At 37.6% G+C, this 22,166-nt stretch overlaps 1 protein-coding gene across 3 annotated transcripts in view; it reads left to right on the top strand.

Moving 5' to 3' along the window:
• tecpr1a (tectonin beta-propeller repeat containing 1a) overlaps window positions 1–21,459 on the top strand; it is an 81,927-nt gene extending 60,468 nt beyond the window's left edge. For all 3 annotated transcript variants that reach the window (XM_072559822.1, XM_072559823.1, XM_072559821.1), the window contains 7 exons: window positions 1,384–1,440; window positions 1,578–1,752; window positions 6,580–6,715; window positions 7,376–7,468; window positions 8,784–8,890; window positions 14,450–14,569; window positions 15,485–21,459. In XM_072559822.1, the coding sequence (XP_072415923.1) occupies window positions 1,384–1,440; window positions 1,578–1,752; window positions 6,580–6,715; window positions 7,376–7,468; window positions 8,784–8,890; window positions 14,450–14,569; window positions 15,485–15,670 (874 nt within the window). In that variant the 3' untranslated portion in view covers window positions 15,671–21,459. The remainder of the gene's footprint in view (window positions 1–1,383; window positions 1,441–1,577; window positions 1,753–6,579; window positions 6,716–7,375; window positions 7,469–8,783; window positions 8,891–14,449; window positions 14,570–15,484) is intronic.
• The last annotated feature ends 707 nt before the right edge of the window (window positions 21,460–22,166 follow it).

The following is a 22,166-nucleotide window of genomic DNA, read 5'->3' as shown; positions in this document are numbered from 1 at the left end:
TTCATTTACTTTATTGTGCATACTTTGTGTTAAGACACAAAGCCTTTAAACTTAACTTTTTAACCTTGTTGGTCATCTTAGCTTTATTTTGCACTCTGGCCAATTTGTTAGCTGCCTTTTCTTTTTGCCTTCCAATTTTTATTCTGACCTATGTGCCTTCTGTTCCTAATCTGTTTCACCCTCCTTAGGTTCCCATCCACCTGCCATTCTCATTTCAACCCTTCATGATACCACTAACAAGCATCACCTGAGGACTTGCAGGCAGCACAATGGCTCAGTGGTTAGCACTGCTACCTCCACAGCGGGTTCGATTCCAGCCTCGGGCAACTGTCTGTGTGGAGTTTGCACATTCTCCCCGTGTCTGCGTGGGTTTCCTCCGGGTGCTCCAGTTTCCTCCCACAGTCCAAAGATGAGCAGGTTAGGTGAATTGGCCATGCTAAATTGCCCATAGAGTTAGGTGCATTAGTTAGGGGGAATGGGTCTGGGTGGGTTACTCTTCGGAGGGTCGGTGTGGACAAGTGGGGCTGAGGGGCCTGTTTCCACACTGTAGGGAATCTTAAAAAAAAGACTTTTGCCTTAGAATCAAAGCCAGGCCATTTTGGAGAGAAATTAGGAAGTATTTCTCTGCACAAAGAAGATGATAGAAATTTAGAAGGCTTACCTACTAAAAGCACTGACTCTCATATTAATTTCAAATCTATGATCAATAGATTTTTTTCAAGCCAAGGGTATTGAACTAAAGTGGATGGAAGTAAATTAACTATGAATGGTGGAAAAGGTTCAAGATTCTAAACACTTCATTCTTGTACTGAATAGATTTAATAACACAGCACAAACATCAGGTCATCACACTTCATCGAAGGAAGTTTACACTCAGTCAGAACCATGCTCTGAATCACCTTGTATTGCTTAACGCCATAACTGGCAGGACAAAGTAGAGAAATATTCTTCAGCAATGACATGCCTCACTTGACAGAATTCACGCAATGCAATGAGAATTGGATTTTCAAATAGTCCTTTGTGCTGACGTAATTCTCATCGAAAATTAAACTTCTATAAAGTTTATTTTTCATTTTTAAATTTTACTGTGAGATGTAGTGCATGACTGCAGGGGACTAATTAAATGTTGTCCAGTTGCAAAATGTATGTATGTATCTTGTTCAAAATCTGGGTGTGTAGCTGGGTCCATTAGCATGAAGGATAATTGCCAGTGGAAGTTTTGATTTCTGATGCCAACATATAAAAACACCTTTTCATTTATTTTAGGGATGCTTTGATCATTTTTTAAGTACAGTTTTACAACATGTAAGTTTCATCTGTAAGATTTTTAAAGATTTCAAGTGTGAAATGAGTTTTTAACTGTGAGATGTGATGTCTTTTCAGCTCTTACCATGGTTATAAGACGATAAAAGATTTTGTGCGACGCAGACGGTGGGCAAGGTAAAGATTGTAATTGAAAGGCTTTTTTTACATTAATGTTGTAATTATTTTATTTGGAAAGAAATGATGTTGTCTTGACCTGATTGAACTTTTCTATTGGAAAGTATGACCTGTACTTTTTGTTCTCTTTTCTGTAGAAAATGCAAAATAGTTACAACAGGTCCCTGGTTTGAGGTTGGACCTGTTGCACTCCGGGACATTTCACTGATTCCATGTGTATCTCAGAAGGCAGATGATGCATCAGCATTGTGGGCCATTAGCAGCAAAGGAGACGTCTTGTGTAGACTGGGAATAACTAAGCAAAATGCACTAGTAAGAAAATGCATTTTGGCCTACAGTTCGTAACGAGCAAATCTCTTTTTGTCACAGTACAGTTTCTTTAAAATTTGCCTTCAACCAACAATCTAGTATACATGGGAACACAGATACAGGATTAGGTCATTCAACCAGTCAAGTCTTCTCTGCCATTTAATACAATCATAGCTGATCAAACTCTTCAATGCCTTTTATCTACAGTATTCCCATAAGCTTTTTGCCATTGATAATCAAAATATATTACTTCTACTTTAAGTATACTCAAAGAATGAGCTTCCACATCCCTTTGTGATAAAACATTCCAAAGACACTCCACCTTGAGGAAAAAGATTAGTCTTCCTCTTCATTCTTATTTTTAACTCTGTCACCTATTTCTAGACTTGCCTACCAAGGAAAACACCTTACTTGAGCCTATACTGTCTATCCCTTAAAATATTTTGTAAGAAATCAATGAGATTACCTCTCATTCTTCAAAACTCTAAAGAGTACAGAATCAGTTTGCCCAGTCTTTCTTCATAGAATAATCCTGCCATTCCAGGAACAAGTCTGGTGAACATTTGTTGTATTCCCTCAGTAGCAGTAATACCCGTCCTGAGATAAGGAGACCAAAACTGTACACAGTACTCCCAAGCACACTCTAAACAAACTCTTACACAATTGAAGAAAGACCTATTTACTCATTTAGTCAAATCCTCTTGCAACAAAGGCTAATATTCCATTAAACCTTCCTTATAGCTTTTGCACTTGAATGTTAGCCTTAAGTAACTTACTGACAATGACACATAAATACCTTTGCACATCTATACTTTCCAACCTCTCATTATTTAAGAAAAACTTTACATATCTGTTCTTCCTACCAAAATGAATAACCTTCTAATTTTCTACATTATCTTCTTTCATATAGCTTTAAATCATCTGCAAATTTGGAAGTATTACATTTGATCCCCAGTCTTATTGAATTCTTCGAGGAGGTGACCAAGCATGTGGATGAGGGTAGAGCAGTGGATGTAGTGTACATGGAGTTTAGTAAGGCATTTGATAAGGTTCCCCATGGTAGGCTTATGCGGAAAGTCAGGAGGCATGGGATAGAGGGAAATTTGGCCAATTGGATAGAAAACTGGATAACCGGTCGAAGGCAGAGAGTGGTGGTAGATGGTAAATATTCAGCATGGAGTCCAGTTACAAGTGGAGTTCCGCAGGGTTCAGTTCTGGGTCCTCTGCTGTTTGTAATTTTTATTAATGACTTAGATGAGGGAGTCGAAGGGTGGGTCAGTAAATTTGCAGATGATACGAAGATAGGTGGAGTTGTGGACAGTGAGGAGGGCTGTTGTCGGCTGCAGAGGGATTTAGATATGATGCAGAGTTGGGCTGAGGAGTGGCAGATGGAGTTCAACCCTGTCAAGTGTGAGGTTGTCCATTTTGGAAGAACAAATAAGAATGCGGAATACAGGGTTAATGGTAGGGTTCTTAGTCAGGTGGAGGAACAGAGGGATCTTGGGGTCTATGTACATAGATCTTTGAAGGTTGCCACTCAGGTGGATAGAGTTTGTAAGAAGGCCTATGGAGTATTATCGTTCATTAGCAGAGGGATTGAATTCAAGAGTCGTGAAGTGATGTTGCAGCTGTACAGGACTTTGGTTAGGCCACAGTTGGAGTACTGTGTGCAGTTCTGGTCGCCTCACTTTAGGAAAGATGTGGAAGCTTTGGAGAGGGTGCAGAGAAGATTTACCAGGATGTTGCCTGGAATGGAGAGTAGGTCGTACGAGGATAGGTTGAGAGTTCTCGGCCTTTTCTCGTTGGAATGGCGAAGGATGAGGGGTGACTTGATAGAGGTTTATAAGATGATCAGAGGAATAGATAGAGTAGACAGTCAGAAACTTTTTCCCCGGGTACAACAGAGTGTTACAAGGGGACATAAATTTAAGGTGAAGGGTGGAAGGTATAGGGGAGATGTCAGGGGTGGGTTCTTTACCCAGAGAGTGGTGGGGGCATGGAATGCGCTGCCCGTGGGAGTGGTAGAGTCAGAATCATTGGCGACCTTTAAGCGGCATTTGGATAGGTACATGGATGGGTGCTTAATCTAGGTTAGAAGTTCGGCACAACATCGTGGGCCGAAGGGCCTGTTCTGTGCTGTATTGTTCTATGTTCTATGTTCTATGTCCAAATCATATTGTGAAAATTGGGGTCCCAGTTACTGACATTGTGTGCCAATGCAAGAATGACCTGTTTATTCTTCTCTTTCCTATCTAAAGCTAATTCTTAATTCATGTGAGTACATTACCTATTGTAACATGTTCTTAAATTTTGCAAATCAACCTTCCTTGGAGACTTTTCCAAAAAGCTTTGTTAAAATTCAAATGTAATACATTCTTCAATTCCCTTTATCAATTTCATTTGAAACATCCTCAAAAATCAACAGATTTGTCAAATACGATTTCCTATTTCCCAAGTCCATGTTTTCTATGCCCAATCAGATTATATTTAACCATGTGTCCATTTATCACATCCATTATGCGATATTGGAGCATTTTCCCCACTACCGACATAAGCCTGAGGGGTCTGTAAGTTAACTGGTTTATCCCCTTGCTTCTTTCTTAAATGGGGTCACATTTGAAAACTTCTAATCTGCAGGAATCATTCCAGAACCTATAGAATTTTGGATGATGATTACCAAAATATCAATATCTTTATCCCACCTCCAGAGTATCAGGTGCCGCAGACTTACTCATTTTTAGCCCCATTAATTTCTCCAGTGCACCCTTCTTACTAATAACTAATTGCTTTTCGTTCGTCATTCTCTCTAGTCACTTGGATCAATAATTCTGGGTGATTTATTTCATCTTTCTCAGCGAAAATAGACACAAAGTAATCATTCAATCTGTCGTTTCTCTACTATCTATTATAAATTCTCCTGAATCTGCTTTTAATTTGCTTTTGCCAAACATTTCCTTTTTACTCACAGAAACAGAAATCATTGGATAAATTCAGCAGGTTTGATAGCATCTGTGGAGAGAAAGCTGAGCCAACATTTTAGCTCTGCTTTCTCTCCACAGATGCTGCCAAACCTACTGAGTTTTTTCCAGCAATTTCTGTTTTTGTTTCTGATTTCCAAAATCCACAGTTCTCTCAGTTTTTTGTTCAGTGTTTCCTTTTTACTTCCCTTTAGCAAGTTTTTACAGTCCATTCTTATGTTATTTTCTAGATTGTATTCATATTCTATTCTTCCTTTCCTTACCAATTTCTTGTCTTCTTTTGCTGTATTCTAAAATCTTCCCAATTCACAGATTTATTACTAATTCTGGCAACTTTAAAAACCTTTTCTTTGAATCTTAGACAATCCTTAATTTCCTTTCTCAGCCACAGTTCACTGACCTCTTTTGAGTTTTTGCACCTTTAGTGAATACCTATTTGAAATTCTTAAATGACTTACTTTGATCATCTTCAAAAGAAGAAGCAAATGTGGAAGTATTAAGGCCAATGTGCCTTTTCTGCCCTGGACCATTGAATCCACTATAATGTGGATCTTGCCCACAATGACATTTCATCATCAGTGTCAAGAACTTGGAAATTACTGTTCTTCATCTCCCACAAAAAGTAACGTTAGCTGAACTGTGGAGAATTTAATCCTGTGTCCTGTATTGCTCATGCCAACCACTTACCTTCCTTAACACAAGCCTCTCAAATAAATAAACCAAAACACTGCAATAACACATTTGATCATTGCTACATGTACATCCCAGTGCTGATTTGTTATTCAACAAACAATTAATTTTTTAAAAAATATGCCATTTAAAGCATTTTAACTGAAGATTATTCCATTTAACTGCTGCTCTTTGTGTGGGGATGCACTTTCCCTTTGCGTTTATAAAATATTGGATTGTGAGTTTCAAGACAGCTCAAAGGGATTCATGCACAAAATTTCTTTTAAAAGTATAATCATTACTAAAATATAGGCAAATGCAATAGCCATTTTTTCAAGCTAAATCCCACAAACAGCAATGTGCTCAACTGTTTTTGGTCATGCTGGTATATAAAGAAAGTTAACTTGAAGTCAGGACATCCTAAAGTGTTTTTATACAGCCAATGATCCACTTTTAAAGTGCAGTCATTTTTGTTGGAAACAGAGCAAGCTCCTATAAATAGCAATATGACAATAACCAGATAAACTGGATGTAGGTTTGCTCACTGAACTAGAAGGTTCATGTTCAGACGTTTCATCACCATACTAGGTAACATCTTCAGTGAACCTCTGGACGAAGCATTGCTGATGATTCCTGCTTTCTATTTATAGGTTTGGGTTTCTACAAATCTTCTCAAAAACTCACTAACCAGATAAACTGTTTTAATTACATTGGTTAAACAATAAATATCTTCCAGATCGTATGAGATCACACCATCTCTTTATATTGTCCCATGGGAGCTTATACAACTATTGAGTTAACAAGTTTAACATCTCTTCTGAAAGGGGGCACATGCGCTAATGCAGCAGTCTCTAAGTACTGTATGGTCATGATAGTCAGCCTAGATTTTGTACTCCGACCTGCTCAGGAGGAATGAGAAGGTACAGGGGGATGGAGGAGGAGAAATAATGAAGAAGAGCTGGAGGAGGGTAGGACTAAGTATAGCTCAGTTTCAGGGATCACAAAATCATCTTCTCCCGCACTGTTCCACTCTCCCTCCTTCCCTGGCTTCTGACCTGGATATAAGTGCTCCTGATGTTACTTGCCTAGCCATTCACTTATTGAATGAATTAGGAGCAGCTATCTGTGTGGGGCTTTGTACAAAGCAATAATTGAATATCATAGTAATTAACTTTCTTTTCAGGGTTTATCATGGCTGCACATTGGTACAGATCAACCATTTGCATCAGTGTCTATCGGTGGCTATTACCAGGTTTGGGCCATTGCCAGGGATGGAGCAGCTTTCTACCGTGGTTCTGTCTCTCCACAAAATCCTACAGGTAAATCCATACCTCAGAGGCTGAAATCCTACAAAGTAGTCATTCTTTTTTGAGTAATTTTAGATTTATTGCATCTGGATTCCTGACACAGTCAGACTTATTTTAAAGAACTAGACAGCCTTTTTTTTAACCTTATTCATAACTAAGTTTGTGTTTGAGATAACAAAGTAATTGAAACCTACTATAATCCTGATTTTTTGGAATTCTGTTGATGAGTAGTGTAATACCCTTTTTCTTGTTTTCAACAATAGTTTATTGAGTATCACTTTGAGTCAGAACATTGTGGATTTAAGCTCCACTTTGATGACTTGAATACAGTTATGCTGACACCACCAGTGGGTGTGTTGTGTTGGCAGAGGTTCTATCTTTCAGATGAGATGCTATTCTGAAACTCCGTCTGCCCTCATGATCCCACATCCACTGTTTTGAAGGAGAACAGAGGAGTTCATCATGGTGTGAAGGAGGGCCAATATTTATCTTCCAAAGACCTACCAAAAGAGATTATCTGTTCATTGTCAAATTGTGGAAGTTTGCATAAATTGATTGCCACACTTCCTGCATTGCAGAGTGGCTGAACACAGAATATTTAATTGACTATACAGTGCTTTCGGATAATCTGAGACTGTGAAAAATGCTATTAGTGCAAGTCTTTCTGTCTAGGTGATTGTTGGTACCACATTCCACCCCCTTCCAAACAGAAGCTGATACAAGTGTCTGTGGGCCAGACATCTGTTTATACAGTGGATGAAAATGGTAAGTTGTCTTGCTTTGTACGAACTTTCACTCTAATGAAAGGGCAGTAGCAATAAAGCTATTATTTTGTGTTTGTCTAGTAACATGATTAGTTATGTAGACATTTGGAATGTGAATCTGCTCATCTTGAATGTACAAGGCAGAGGTCAAGTTCAAATCCCATCATGTGAAATAGCAATGTTTTTCTAAACAGTCTGATATATTGCTATAAAAAAGAGAGTTCGAGGAATACTCTGCAGAGCTGGCAGTGTTAGTGGAAAGAGGAATAGGATTAATATTTTAGGTCAATTACATTATATCAGAATTGAGAAAAGTTGGAAATCAACATTATGCCAGTAGAGGAATGACCAATTGGAGATAAGGTAGAAGGCACAAGTTCTTAAATGATGAAGTGAATTAAAGATAATGTAAATCCAACGGGTGTGATACTGGCACAAGTAAAGAACAAAAGATGATTCCAGAAAAGGCATAAATGGTAATAACAGAATCATTAGCAATATCTGCTATCCAAAAAAAAATGGAGCAGTGATTATGACCTTAAATTAGCAAACTCAATAATGAGTTTATAAAATACCTGATCAAAACATTAAGTGCTATCCCTCAATATTGCATTGAGCTGATACATTAATAAACTAGCACCTTTGAAAACTATTGGTAAAACCCAGTCAAATGTCCTAGTCACTAATGTCGTTCAGGAAATTGAGTCTGCTATCTTGTCCCAGGTCTGACCCATAAGTGATTTCAGTCCTGTCCATTGGTTAGAGAACTTCCATTCAGCAACATCTTGCATTTATTTAGCACCTTTAACATAGTTAAATGATTCAAGGTACATCTAAGAAATAGTGTCAGACAAAGTTTGAAACCATGGCAGACAAGAAAATATTAGGATAGGTGACCAAGCATTTGAGAAGAAATGGGTTGTTTTATATCTTCGAGAGTGTGGTGTTGAAAAAACGCAGCCGGTCAGGCAGCATCTGAGGAGCAGGACAATTAACGTTTCAGGCATAAACCCCTTCATCAGGAATTATTTGAAAGCCTTATCCAATTATTTTCACTCCCCTATCTTTCTCCATGGACATGCAAATTATTCCGTTCAAATATTTATCCATTTCCCTTTTGAGTGTTACTGAATCTGTTTCCACTACCTTTCTCGACAGTAACATAAATAATTTTCTTTAAGTTAAAGAAAATTAAAAAGGGATCAGTAGAAAATATTTTTAATTTATTTATTTACAAGATGAAGATTTTACTGAACATGATTATTCTACATGATTAAGAGTTGAGTATTGCTAAATTATTGCTGCTCTTTCTTTAGGTAATTTATGGTTTCGCCAAGGTATTTCTCCAAGTTATCCTCAAGGATCGTGCTGGCAGCATGTTTCTACTAATGTTCGCAAAGTGTCTGTAGGTCCTCTTGATCAGGTTAGTGCTTGGTTATGTGTTAACCTCAGTTGACATTGTTTATATTCCATACCAGAAGCAGAATTCATTTAACCTTCAGAAAATGCTAGAAAACATTCCATAGGTCAGACAGGAGAGAAAAACAAAGTTAACTTTTCAAGTTGATGACCTTTCATTGGATCTGAGTGAAATGTTCTGATGAAAGATCTTGAAATTGAACTGTTTGCATTGAATTATATTGTTGTTTATAGCACAGAAATTGGCCTATCATTCCAATTGGTCTATGACTGTGTTTATGGTTTCCCAAAGCCTCCTGCCACCCTACAATGGCTTGTCCAAGAGGCAGTCCTTGGGACACACCATCAAGGGTTCTATCCAGCCCACCACCAGGATTCCAAATTCAGGAAACAGAGCTTAAAGATTCTCCAAGGAGATGCGCCTCCAATCAGATGCTGTTTATCGCTTACATTTGCTGATGTAGGTTAATTTACAAGCAGTAAATGGGGAAGACATACAACTTCTAATTGGAAGAGCGAGAGCTGTGAAGAAAGGGGTCACTAAGTTTAGGCTGAGGCCTACACAATATGAATAACATCAGCATTAGCAGAGGTCTGCTTGAGGGGGAGAACAGAGTCCCACGGTGGGACATCTGTCAGACGAGTGTGCAGAAAATGACTCTCCTAGGTGTGCGCAGGAAATGAGGTTCCAAGTCAGCAAGCGAGTCAAAGAAGAAGATGATTCAGTCCTTCCCATGCAAGTACCTGGACACCTGGAGGATCTCACTGAAGGTGTTGGAATGGGCCTGCAAACCTATGAGCTTTGCAACTGTAGAAGAGAGGGAGAGAATGAGTGAGGTGGGGAAGAATCATATGCAACTGAAGGAGGGAGAGGGAGTGATTGAGAGAAGCTGAAGGAGGAACAATTGAGGGAAGCAAAGAGAGGGGATTCAGTCAGAGTGAGAAAGAGAGGGGTGCAGATGAAGGCAAAAGGGAAGTGTGGAGCCAGGGAAGGAGGGAAAGTGGAATAATGCAGGAGAAGATGATTTTGTGATCCCTGAGACTGAGCTATACTTAGTCCTACCCTCCTCCAGCTCTTCTTCATTATTTCTCCTCCTCCATACCCCGTACCTTCTTATTCCTCCTCCTCTTCTTGTTCGTTTGTCAAAAGCACCTGCATAAAGCAGGCTGGAGGGTTGCTTCCCACACCTACATTTGCATGAATTCTGAGGCCAATTCAGAATATGCGCCATAAGGCATGAAAGCAAGATCAGTATTCATTAAGCCTTAGCTAGTCACCTATTCTTTCCCCTTCTCCTTCCCTGGTGAATAAGACTTTGGACATAATCTGCCTCTCATTTAGCTCTGCTTCTTAAACATGAAGGCAAAGCAATTAGTTGGCTCTCCAAAATATCACGTTTTAAAGGCCAATTTAATTAATTACTCATTTTAAATTGTCAATTTATTGATTGGAATTTTATTCTGAAATTCATATTTACTTTTGAACCAAACTGTACCTTTAGTCACTGGCCCACAGAGTGAGAGAAAATTTAAAATATGTCTACCCTCACCATACAAAAAAGGTTTGACAAGCCTGATCTAACCTCCTCAGCATACCTTTCTCCATTGTTTTCATTTAGCTTCCACTCAAATTCACTTTTGCTATTCACGTCCCCCACTCCATGTTTGTAGTAAGTTCTGCATTCTCACCATTCTGTGGCTATAGAGGTGTCTCCTAAATTCCCTGTTGGATTATCAGTTTTCTGTTTATAGCCTCAAATTTTGATCTCCTCCATAGGTGAAAATAATTTATCTATATTTCTTCTAGCAAAATGATAAAACTTCAAATAGGTCACCCCTCAGTCATTTCTTTCTGGTGAAAAGAGCTATAGAATGTTCAGTAAGCTCACCACTCTGGCATCGGACTTCAACAGTTTTTTTGTACTTTCTCCAGTGCTTCTTTCTTCTTTTTGTAATGTGGAGACCACAGTTCTTGAAGTTAGCTGTGTTTCTTTGTACACAGTTGCTGTTGACGTGTTGAGTTTTTCCAGTATTTTCTGTTTAAATCAGATTTGGTATCTAGCATATTTTACTTCTTTCTTTGCTTCCCATTGTTGCAAACATTTTGACTGCAAGGTGGAGAATTTCATTCACATTTTTGACAATGTTCCAGAGTTCCTGACACTGCTATGATTGTTTCTAACAACTCCAAATTGTTAGCTTTACATCAGCCAGAATATAAACCGTTTTTCACCTCCAGTGCAACAATGCTAAAGTGTGTTCAGAGGCATACAACTCTTTTTGTACTTTCAGAGGATAATGAGTAAGGTCCTTTTGCTGACAGCTCTGAACCTCTGCATCAGTAGACATAAATCGAATTGTGAAGAAAAAAAACTCTAAGACTTTTCTGTGTCATAATTATCTGTTTTCTAGGGATACTGAGTTTAGGCCAGGTGTACAAGATGGATAAGGCATTATATTTCAACTTCTATATCTTGCTAAAACCACTTTCTCAGCACAACAGAACTCATCGCTAACCAGGGGATCTTATGAGTAAACATTCTACAAGTTCAGTTCTCTCTGCATTGTTTCTGTGATCTCCTCCTGCTATGCACCTCTCCAAGATATCTCAGAACCTTCAATTCTGATCTTTTGCACATTGGGTTTCTTTCTTTCCTATTAATAATTGGACATCAGTTAGCTCACTTGACTGGAATCATGGTTTCTGATACAGAGTGATGCCAACAGCCCAGGTTCAGGTGCCATACCAGCTGAGGTCGCTATGAAGGTCTCACCTTGGTTGAGGTGTGGTTGACTCTCAGATTAAAGCACCAGCAGTCATCTCTCTAATGAGAATTAACTCCTATGGTCAACTGGGACTATGGTGACCTTACCTGTCTTAATATATCTCTCTGTGATTTTGACAAACTTTGTTTGGTGGCCAGGGATATTTTGCTGCATTAAAGATGCTATATAAATACAAGTTGTTGTTGCCTGGATTTTTTTGGCACATGATCATTTTAACATGGACTGCAGAATGGATAAACCTGACCCACCATTTGATTAAGTAATTCCAGTGCCATATTTTCAAGGTCATCATACCCTCTCTCCAGCATTGCTGTCCTGAAATATTAAATGAATGATTAATTTATTCAATATTTTAAATTTGGACTTTCAAACATTTCCCAAGTTGCTCAGTATACTGTATGATCTTTGAATTATGTCAAATTAAACAGATCCTATTTCTCCAGATATTTAGCACTCCCGAAACAATTTTTAGCAGTAATTCTTGAGAATGTAGGCCTTCTTGGTATTTCTATTTACTCTCAAAAAGGATGGTAAGATGCCTTCTTGAACCAAACAACTTAATGGTAATTGTAGATGATAGACCAATGTAAATCATAGATGAGAATCAAGCACACTGGTGAGGACCAGAGTCAGATATAGGTCCAGACCTGGGTAAAGACAACAAGTTTCCTTAAGGACTTAAGGAATTCTTATAACTTATGCAGGTCTATTTTTATACATCTGATTTTCATTTCCTATACTTTAAGAAATGTTCTGGTCATCGGGATCAGTATATGGAGTATTATCACAGGTTACTAAGAATAGATTCTCATAGTAAAACTCCTTGTGTCCAGATCACCAGGTCACCACTTGACCTTTTGAATCTTCTATCAGTTGCCTTATAATGACTCAAGAACTAATCAGAAGAACGTTTCTCAGACATAATCTCCTCATATCCCCGAGAATCTTAAAGAATGGCCACCTGAATTCCCTTCACCACATCCTAATCTTTCCCAAGAGAGCAAAAGCACAGAACCCTTTTTCTGTGAATATCATCTGGACTTTTAGGAAGCTGTTGATTGGAAAAAATGTAAAATCAAAAATCATCTTAACCTGCACCAAGTCTCAAAAACACAGTGACTTCACAAGATTAATGTCATCCTCAGGAGAAAACTAAATAGGGATTTTAATTGCTGAATTAAAAGTTATATGGAACCTATTTTAACTCATTCAAAACCAATTCATTTAGGTAGAGTTAAAATTGGTCCCTATGCTTCTGAAACAAATAATATTTCAATTGCAGGTATACAGCATGCACTGATACTGAGTAATGAGAATGATGATGTCACTGTGTGGTTTGTTATTATTCTGTTCCATCAGATCTTTTTAAATCTGCTAGCGATGTATAGAATGAGTAGCCAATATTATTGAATATTCATATTCTGCATTTAAAACTTCAATTAATAGAATCTTATTTAACACTTTCTGCCAGAAAGACATGAGCATAAGTATATCAAATTTACTGAACTTTTCCATTAACAGAATATATATTTGACCCCAATCCAGTATCATCTCAATTTTAAAATTCTCTTCCTTGCTCTTTTCAAATCCTTCTATCGTCTCACTCCTGCCATTGTCTCACCTTCCTCCATATTTTTGCAACCGCCTAAAGTATCTCTACACTCTTCCAATTCTGACCTCTTGAACATACTTGATTTTAATTCATCTGTCTAGTTCTCAGCTCTTAAATACCATCGTCAAATTCCTTTTACTTCTATTAAAATAACTCTTTAACCTGTATCCTTCAACCAAAAATTTGATCACCTAGCCTAATACCTTTGTAGTTTGCAACAGATTTTCTTTGTTGATCATTCCTGTGCAACCATGAGATACATTCCCATCAAGGTGCTGTTTAACTGCGAATTGTTATTGATGTGCTACTGAAGAGTGTTACAACACAATGGTGAACCCCTCTGCTAATTAAACCAACCACCCAGAAAAGCTCATCTCTCCTCGTAATCTGTTAAAATATGAGTTACAGAGAACACCCAAATTCCACTATTTAAAGAAAAAATATCAATTTATTGTTTAACTCTAAAAGTAAACATTAAACAACAACTATTTACAACTCTAAGCCTCCTTTCTCCTAACTGCTTGTTATCCGCCTCCAACTCTATAACAATATACTGTTCCAATAATCACCCGTATTAAAATTACATCAACTTAATTTAGAAACCAGACAGCATCTATCTTCTCCAGTGTCATCCTTCCTCTGGCTGTAGATCTCCCTGGGTCATCTTCAGTCTTTTGCTGCAAAGATATTTCATATGAAAAAAGGTACTTTTAATAAAGAGTGTTTTCCTGGCTGGTATTCTAGCAATGGCAGTTGGTCGCTGTTTCTCTCTGGCTATCTCTCAAAATGTCTGCTTCTTTATACCCTAAACATCAGATTGTCTCATTAGTTTGATGTGGCAAAACAGTAAAATTCAAATTTGATTGAGTTTTAGTATCTTGGGGCATAATGTAAACTGATTAGTTCAATTCAAACTGTTGTGAAAACATAGCAACCAAAACTCAGGTATTTGTTTCACAGCCACATGTTACATATTTTCAATTTTCTTGCACACTCTGAGCCTGCTAGGCAGTCACATGACAGATGCTTGTAAGTTCTCAGTGCAAAACAGCTTTCACTCTCTCTTAAAGGTACAGTACATGCCTTCAACTTCATAACAATGCTGCTGACTGTTAATTCAGATTAATGTAACCAACAGTACATATACTATTGTGTCTGATACAGGTTTGGATAGTTGCTGATAAAGTTCAGGGCAGCCATAGCTTGAGTTGTGGCACAGTGTGTCATCGAATGGGTGTCCAGCCACGAGAGCCCATCGGTAGCGGTTGGGACTACGGTATTGGAGTAAGTGAACAAGTTGTAAATGTCATAGGAGTAATTTATATATAATCATCATAAATAAGATATATATCTGGAACATTTCCTTTTAACATGATGTTTAATTAAATGTACAAGTTTCTAATATTCAGTTCAGAAATACGTGAGAAGCCTTGAGGAGCATGATATAATTTCTATTAGTTTTCAGTTAAGATCTGTTATTAAAGTCACTTCCACAAATCTCGTATGAAGATTGTTAAAGCATCTCTTTACACATTTATCATAATTTTCTAAATTCTTTTTAAATGTTAGATTACTTCTTTTCTAAAATCTCCTCTAGAATTTATCTACCTATCAGCAATCACTTTACTGTAAACCATGCACCTCATTTCTTCATATTTGCCTCATGCTATTGTTCAAAAAGAGCTTGGCAGAACTTTGAGAACTGCAATTGAGCTCATTGACATTCTGCCATTCCATACTCCGATTATCTGAATTGTTAAATTTTAGTATTGTTAACAATTTTTTTTAAATTGGTCCCCTTGGATTACAAGAATTTATTTGGAAAGATCTAGGCCTCTTTCAGATTTCCCCTTTCACTTTTTGACAACAAAGCTCTTACTTTCAAAGTAAAACATTTACAAAGAAGCAAAAAGGAGATTGGCAAATACTTGAAAAGGTTTTGTAGACATCTGGGGAAGGGGTAGCATTTGGAGGCTGCAAGTATTGAAATAGCTCTTTCAACAAAGAACCAGCAAAGGCATGATGACCCAAATGGCCTGTTTCTCTAAGGGTCTGTTTAAAATGTTTGAAAACACCACAATTTTAATTCATCAACAGAATAAAACAACTTTAATTATCCTTAACTACATGCGATTTAAGTTTGAGTGTCATACTGTGAGGTATGTTCCACTAAGTTAACATGAAATTCTCTTTTTAAAGGGTGGCTGGGACCATATTACAATCAGAGCAAACTCCATGGAAACTTCTCATAATCCTGTTTCTATGGCATCTGATAATGCACCAATGAATTTGCCTAACCAAGATGGAACTGTTGGTGATAATTCCAGAGGCAATTTAATAGTCAGTGAACAACAGGAACTTAATGGACATGCTGTTAACTGCTGACAATTTGTACTTTAATTGTTGTGTATTCTATTTGGCGGTGTTATCAGTTTGGTACTGATCTTCTGTAAATCATCTGAGACTGTTTCCTATCTTAAATAAGTAGAATATTCTTGTAATGTTTCTCCATTAGCAGTGCTTCGCTGTCACTCCAATTGTACTGCACTTTTCACAGAGAAACTTTGTGGGAAATTCAGCACCTGTGCAGTTACTTCAAACTGTACAATGCTTAAATGTTCGCAATCCAACTCAATATGTTGCGTTCCATACCATTTCATGTTGATCAGACTGTGTTACATCTGTAATTCAGTCTTTTTCCAGGATTGAAAGCCCAACAATGCATTAATCTAAATAATTTAAGGACAGTGTCCCCTACTGGATCAGACAGTTGTTCTGTTAACATCATCACACTGACATGTATGGGACAACTGGCACACCTGTAAATCTGTAAAAATTCATTGCCATGCATTGTCTTGATCCCTGCTTTAGCAATTTTTTTTCTGATCCCATAGATTCTTACATTGGTTCTCAGTTAGTTCAGGAACAGTGCCACCTTTAAATATTTGATTGAACCCAAAATCATTAGTTGTAAAATCCAGTTGTCTTGATACTCACTAGCAGGGAGATGACGGGGTGATGATTGGATTATGATAGAAAGTTTCTACAGAAAAATCACTGTTGTTACAATGAGAGATTGGTAGATTTATACTCAAATATTATCTTCATCTTTACATGGAATGAATAGCACAGAATGAGCCATTCAGAATTACTGGTCTATGCACTACCCAAGAACCACCTCCTATCCCACTTCATCTCAACCTCTATTCCTTTATTGACTCTAAATGCATCTGTTATCTGGCTCCATGTTGCAGGTTCCACATTCTCAGCATTCTCTAGGGAAAGAAATTTATTTGAAATTCCCTATTAGATTTATGGGTGACTTTTTCTGCATTTTCTCTTCCAATAACTGTCTCCCCTGAAGGTTATTAAAACTTGTTGACTTATAGTTTCATATTTATATTTGTATTTTATTTATATAATTTGCCTGAATTACTCTCTGCCCAATCTTTACACCCTGCTTCATTTACAACAGCCACTAATTCTCCCCTCCCCATTAAATGCCCCTATATTTAACAACACAACCATTAACACCCTACTCCAATTGACACCACCACCCACTTCTAGCTACCTCCTATAATATCCCAAATTTATATCCTCCACCAATTTTTGCCCCCATTTGCCTCCTATTTTAAAGCTCTCTATTTACAACTTCATTATCCATTTATATCTGCTTCTCTAATTACAGCTGGCCCAATTTTGCTTTCCAGTGACTTCAGTTCAATCCAACCAGCTGCAACTTATTAAAATCACACCTTTACTCTTTGAGCTTACATGTAAAATTTTTCTAGAGTCAGGTTTGGAGACTTGCTGCAGGAAAGTGTGCTTCAGGAGTAGATGGCAAAGCAACAGCAAATGGGAATGGTAGATGTGATATTGCTGCTAAATCACAAGTTTGTTCACACAGGATGTTTTATTAATAGTTGGAGGATATTTTAAAATGGTTCATCTTGTGGCATTGAAATGCCTAAGCACTGTATGTTAAAAAGGATGAGATCAGTGCGGTAGGAACAGCCTGTCCTTTTGAACTACTGACCCATAAACTCTACATTACAAACCCAGTTTGGAAAATAACATGCAACACACATTGGAAACCTTGAACATTTCAGCTCACAAAGAAATTAAACCTTGTTAAAACATACTGAAAACAGGATAGATAAAAGGAACCGTTGCATAGTTACAGGGGACTATGCAGATGGTACAAAGATAGGTGGAGGGACAGGTAGCATTGAGGAAATGGGGAGGCTGCAGAAGGATGTGGACAGGTTAGGAGACTGGGCAAAGAATTGGCACATGGAGTACAATGTGGGCAAGTGTGAGATCGTGCACTTTGGTGGGGCAAATAGAGGCATGGACTATTTTCTAAATGGGGTGAAAATTCGGAAGTCTGAAGTCCAAAGAGACTTGGGAGTTTTAGTCCAGAATTCTCTCAAAGTAAACTTGCAGATTGAGTCAGTAGTTAAGAAGGGAAATGCAATGATGGCAATTATTTTAATAGGACTTGAATGTAAAAGCAGGGATGTACTTCTGAGGCTCTATTAGGCTGTGGTCAGACTACATTTGGAGTATTGTGCACAGTTTTGGGCCCCATATCTCAGGAAGGAGGTACTGACCCTCTGAGAGACTAGGACCCAAGGGCACAGCTTTAGAGTAAAGGGAAGACTTTTTAGAACAGAGATAAGGAGAAAATTCTTTCAGCCAGAGAGTGGTGGATCTATTGAATTCATTACCAAAGAAGGCTGTGGAAGCCAGGTCACTGAGTATATTTAAGATTGTAATAGATAGGGTTACTGGGAGAAAGCGGGAGAATTGGGTTGAGAAACTTATCAGCCATGATTGAATGGCGGAGCAGACTCTGGTGAATGGCCTAATTTCTGCTCCAATGTCATATGGTCTTATAGAATGTCCGCTATGGTACATACCACCTGTGTTTGGGAATGTATTAGTGGAAAAGCCACATTCCATTCAGTACTGCAGTATGGCATGTGTCACAATTTGAATCTTTAATGAATAATCTACATTAACTTCTGCTGTACTAAATATCTGCTCCTGAGTTAACGTGGTGAAATGTACTGCTTTGCTAATATATTTCAAGTCCAATCAGTTGTTATTTTAATTTAGTTTTTCAGTGTAACTATTCTCTATCTCGTTTGTGACAAGGCATTTTTTTATTGTTTTTATCGATTTTCACATGTAAAGTTGAAGATTAGGCTGCTGTCACACCTTCAATAATAATTCTGGTTCTACCAAAACCCTAATTCTTTTTTTAAAAATGTATGAGTTCCTTTGAAAAGAAAATAGATTACAATTCTTAATTGGCAACCTCTGCACATTACTTAGACAATTTCACAGTACCAAGGAGAGACATGAATTCTTCAAATCAAATTAAGGCCTTGTCTGTCCTCTACCCATGTTAAAGGCTCCAAATCCACTAACTCAAAACAAAGTAGGGGTGTTTTTGTACTATTATTTATGCTTCATTGGTAGATGTACAAATGATAAGGAGGAAACTCCTCAATTCTTACATTGAAGAAAATAAACTGTTTAATATTAGCTTCTAATGCTTGAATCCAGAACTTTCACCAAGTAATTGATACTTGTGATGACAGCACTGACATCTGAGGAGAGATTGAGTCGGTTTGGATTGGATTCACTGGAGTTTAGAAGAATGAGGGAGGATCTCATCGAGACCTATAAAATTCTAACAGGACTAGACAGGTTAGATGCAGGAAGGATGCTCCCAATGGTGGGGGAATTCAGAACCAGGGGTCGTAGTTTAAGAATGAGAGGTAAACCTTTTAGGACGGAGATGAGGAGACATTTCTTCATGCAGAGTGTGGGTGAGCCAGTGGAAGTCACTACCACATGAAGTAGTTGAGGCCAAAACATTGTGTTTTCAAGGAGGAAGTAAACATAGATCTTGTGGCTAAAGGGATCAAAGGATATGGAAGGAGGGTGGGATTAGGGTTTTGAGCTCACCGGTCAGCTGTGATCATAATGAATGGCAGAGCAGGCTCGAGGGATTAAATGGCCTACTCTTGCTCATATCCTCCCTTTCTCAGAGTATCTCCAGCCACTTGGAAATAGTGAGAACTGCAGGTGCTGGAAAGTCAGAGTTGATAACGTGTAGAGGTGGAAAAAGCACAGCAGATCAAACAGCTTCAGAGGATCAGGGAAGTCCTCAGATTGGAACCTTTCATCCTGATTAGCAGCCCTATCCAACATTTGATGGTGTAGGATAATGTGCTTTGTCAGAGGCTGCTTCTTGTGAACAAGTATTGTTACTTTTCATTCATTAGGTGGGACAGTGTTCTTTACCCATAATTGGCTGTGAAAGGACCGTCTCTGAAATTCAGTCAGTAAGATCACACACTGGAGAGATGTATTAGATCAGTTGGACAAATATAGTATCTAACACCTGATCGTTCATCCTGCAAGTCTGTTTGTTGGATGAATGTGAGCTGACAGATTTTATTCTCTGCTGTTGTGGTACCAGGGTTCACAGTTGGTAGTAGTGAATTTAATGGTTAAACATTGTTTCTATCTGTTCTTTTTGATGAAAGATGGCTACATAGAGCCAACTTTAGAAAATATAATAGTACACTTCTTGGTTAAATGTCTCTTTGACAGAAGAGACATTTAATTGAATCCAATAATATATGGAACATGTTAACGAAGAACATGGTTATTACTTACAAAGTCACTTGCATGATTACTCAAAGTTGCATTCCTTGGAAGCTAGAAGCTTGAGGGAAGATTTGATAGAGGTTTTCAAGATATTAAAAGGGCTACACACAAACTATTTTCATTGTTTGGGGAAGTCTCACACTGGAAGATGTAGCCTTAAAAGTTAAAGCCAAACCCTTAGAAGTAAAAATCTGCTTTTTGCACAAGTTGGGGTAAAAGTTTGGAACTGACGTTTTCAAATATCACTTGTTTTGGTATAATTGCAAATTATAACTGAGATTGATCGATTTTTTTCCAACCAAAAGTATCAAGACATTTGGGCTAAGTCATAGAACAGCTATGATCTAATTGTATAACAGAATAGATTCAAGGAGCTGAGTGTCTTCTTCTGTTCTCATGTTCATTTCAAAGAGCAGGTATTCTCTGCAGGTGTTGTATACAGTTGAGTGCTGGTTATTGCTCAGAATATACTTGCCACTGTGTTAGTTGTTCTTCTCTGCGTGTCCAAGGAAGAAAGGTATAATGTCCAGATAGAACACTTATTTTTCACTATTAAAGGAAAGGTCACAGGACCCAACCTTTAACGGGTTTTTAGGAGCTGTTGCCTTTGACATTCTTCTTGTTGGCATCTCTAGCTTATCCAAGTTTTCCATGCAGGATATACTTGATGAATGAAAGCATAGGTGTATTTAAAGGAAAACTAGATAAGAATAGGAACTGAATAATGTTGATAAACTGGTCTAATAGCTGGTTTCTTTACTGTAACTTCTACAGTAAGGCAAACCATTGGGAAGTTAGTGATCTTTAAATATCTGAGAGCTAGAAGAATTAACCAGTATTAGGATCTATTACCATTCATACAGGATGTTTGAAAATCATGTTATTAGGTTTTGATAACTGTGATGTTTGATTAATGTTCTAGATTAAGACTTGACTTTACACAGGTTCTCTGACCTTCACTAACTAAGGTATCTTTTATGTTATGTCTTATTTTATGATGTACAGCTGCATTATCTTTACCACAAGTTGTAAAAGATGTGTCTTAAGAATAATGTGAAATAGCAGGACCATTTTCTGAACATGAATTAATTGCATGCATTTTCTCTAATCAGCATCATAATTGTTTAATATTGTATCTCTACATGCTTTTGGTGATTTATTTGTGTTTGAAAACATTTGATTGGCCTACGGTCATTTTGTGAAAAAAATGCATTCATAACCCAAAAGCAGAATGTCAGCTGGACCGTTTTGTCCATTGGGTGTATTTCAGTGGATATAATCAGCCATAACACAACCCCTATTTGATTTTCAATCTTGAGAACACCATTTTAATGGCAAATTCATTCTCTTTCCTGAGCCATGTAAATAAATCAAATGCAAGAGAAAGTTTGAAAAAAATCAGTTGTTACCGAGGTTATACGGGTCTTGATGGTTTTAAATATTTGTATTAAATTATGTGTAACTATTTAAATTTGCTACAAAGTTCAGTTTTGTGTTGTCTATATTTTGAAGTGATTCTAAGTTCCTTGTGATGTAAGTGGATACTTTCTCTGTCAAAGACATGGTGTAAATGTGTTACTCAACATATTGAATGTAATGCAGTGTTCAGAGCTTTACCAAAACATAATATAATGTACCAATTTCCTGCTGTGTGTACTAATACGGTGTCATTTGTTTAACCATTGTTCACAGCAAAAATCTGACACATCCAATCACAGGAAGTGTTCATGCAAATCCATTCCATTCCTAAATGCTTTATGGAATTTTATGCATTCAGCAAAATAACTGTGAAGGTGCTCATTAACCATGCAATGTAGCCCTAAATTTGAATTCAGACAAAAAGCAATAATCCTGTGCTTTTCTTTTCCCCTAAGTATCTAATGGAAATGTGCTTCAGCAAGAAACTTGACTTGAAGAGCTATTGTGACAGGACGTTTCTACATCTTGATTATTTGCTTAGATGAGTGCATTGTGACTGAAAGGTCAGAATAGGAAAACATTGGCTATTTGACAAGTTACTTTTTAAAAGTTCATTCATGTGAATGTCATTGGCAAGTCTAGAATTTATTGGCCATCCCAATTGCCCAAGAAAGTCATGGTTAGCCGATTTCTTGATTTGCTGTCGTCAGTGTAGTATACGTACACTCAGTACTTACCTCAGTCTTGTTTGGCACAACTGTGGGGCTTGCTGGAC

The sequence above is a fragment of the Chiloscyllium punctatum genome, chromosome 40 (genome assembly GCF_047496795.1).
Source record: "Chiloscyllium punctatum isolate Juve2018m chromosome 40, sChiPun1.3, whole genome shotgun sequence".
Lineage (NCBI taxonomy): Eukaryota > Metazoa > Chordata > Chondrichthyes > Orectolobiformes > Hemiscylliidae > Chiloscyllium > Chiloscyllium punctatum.
Note: the sequence above shows the minus strand (reverse complement) of the source record. Positions and strands in the feature narration are given on the sequence as shown.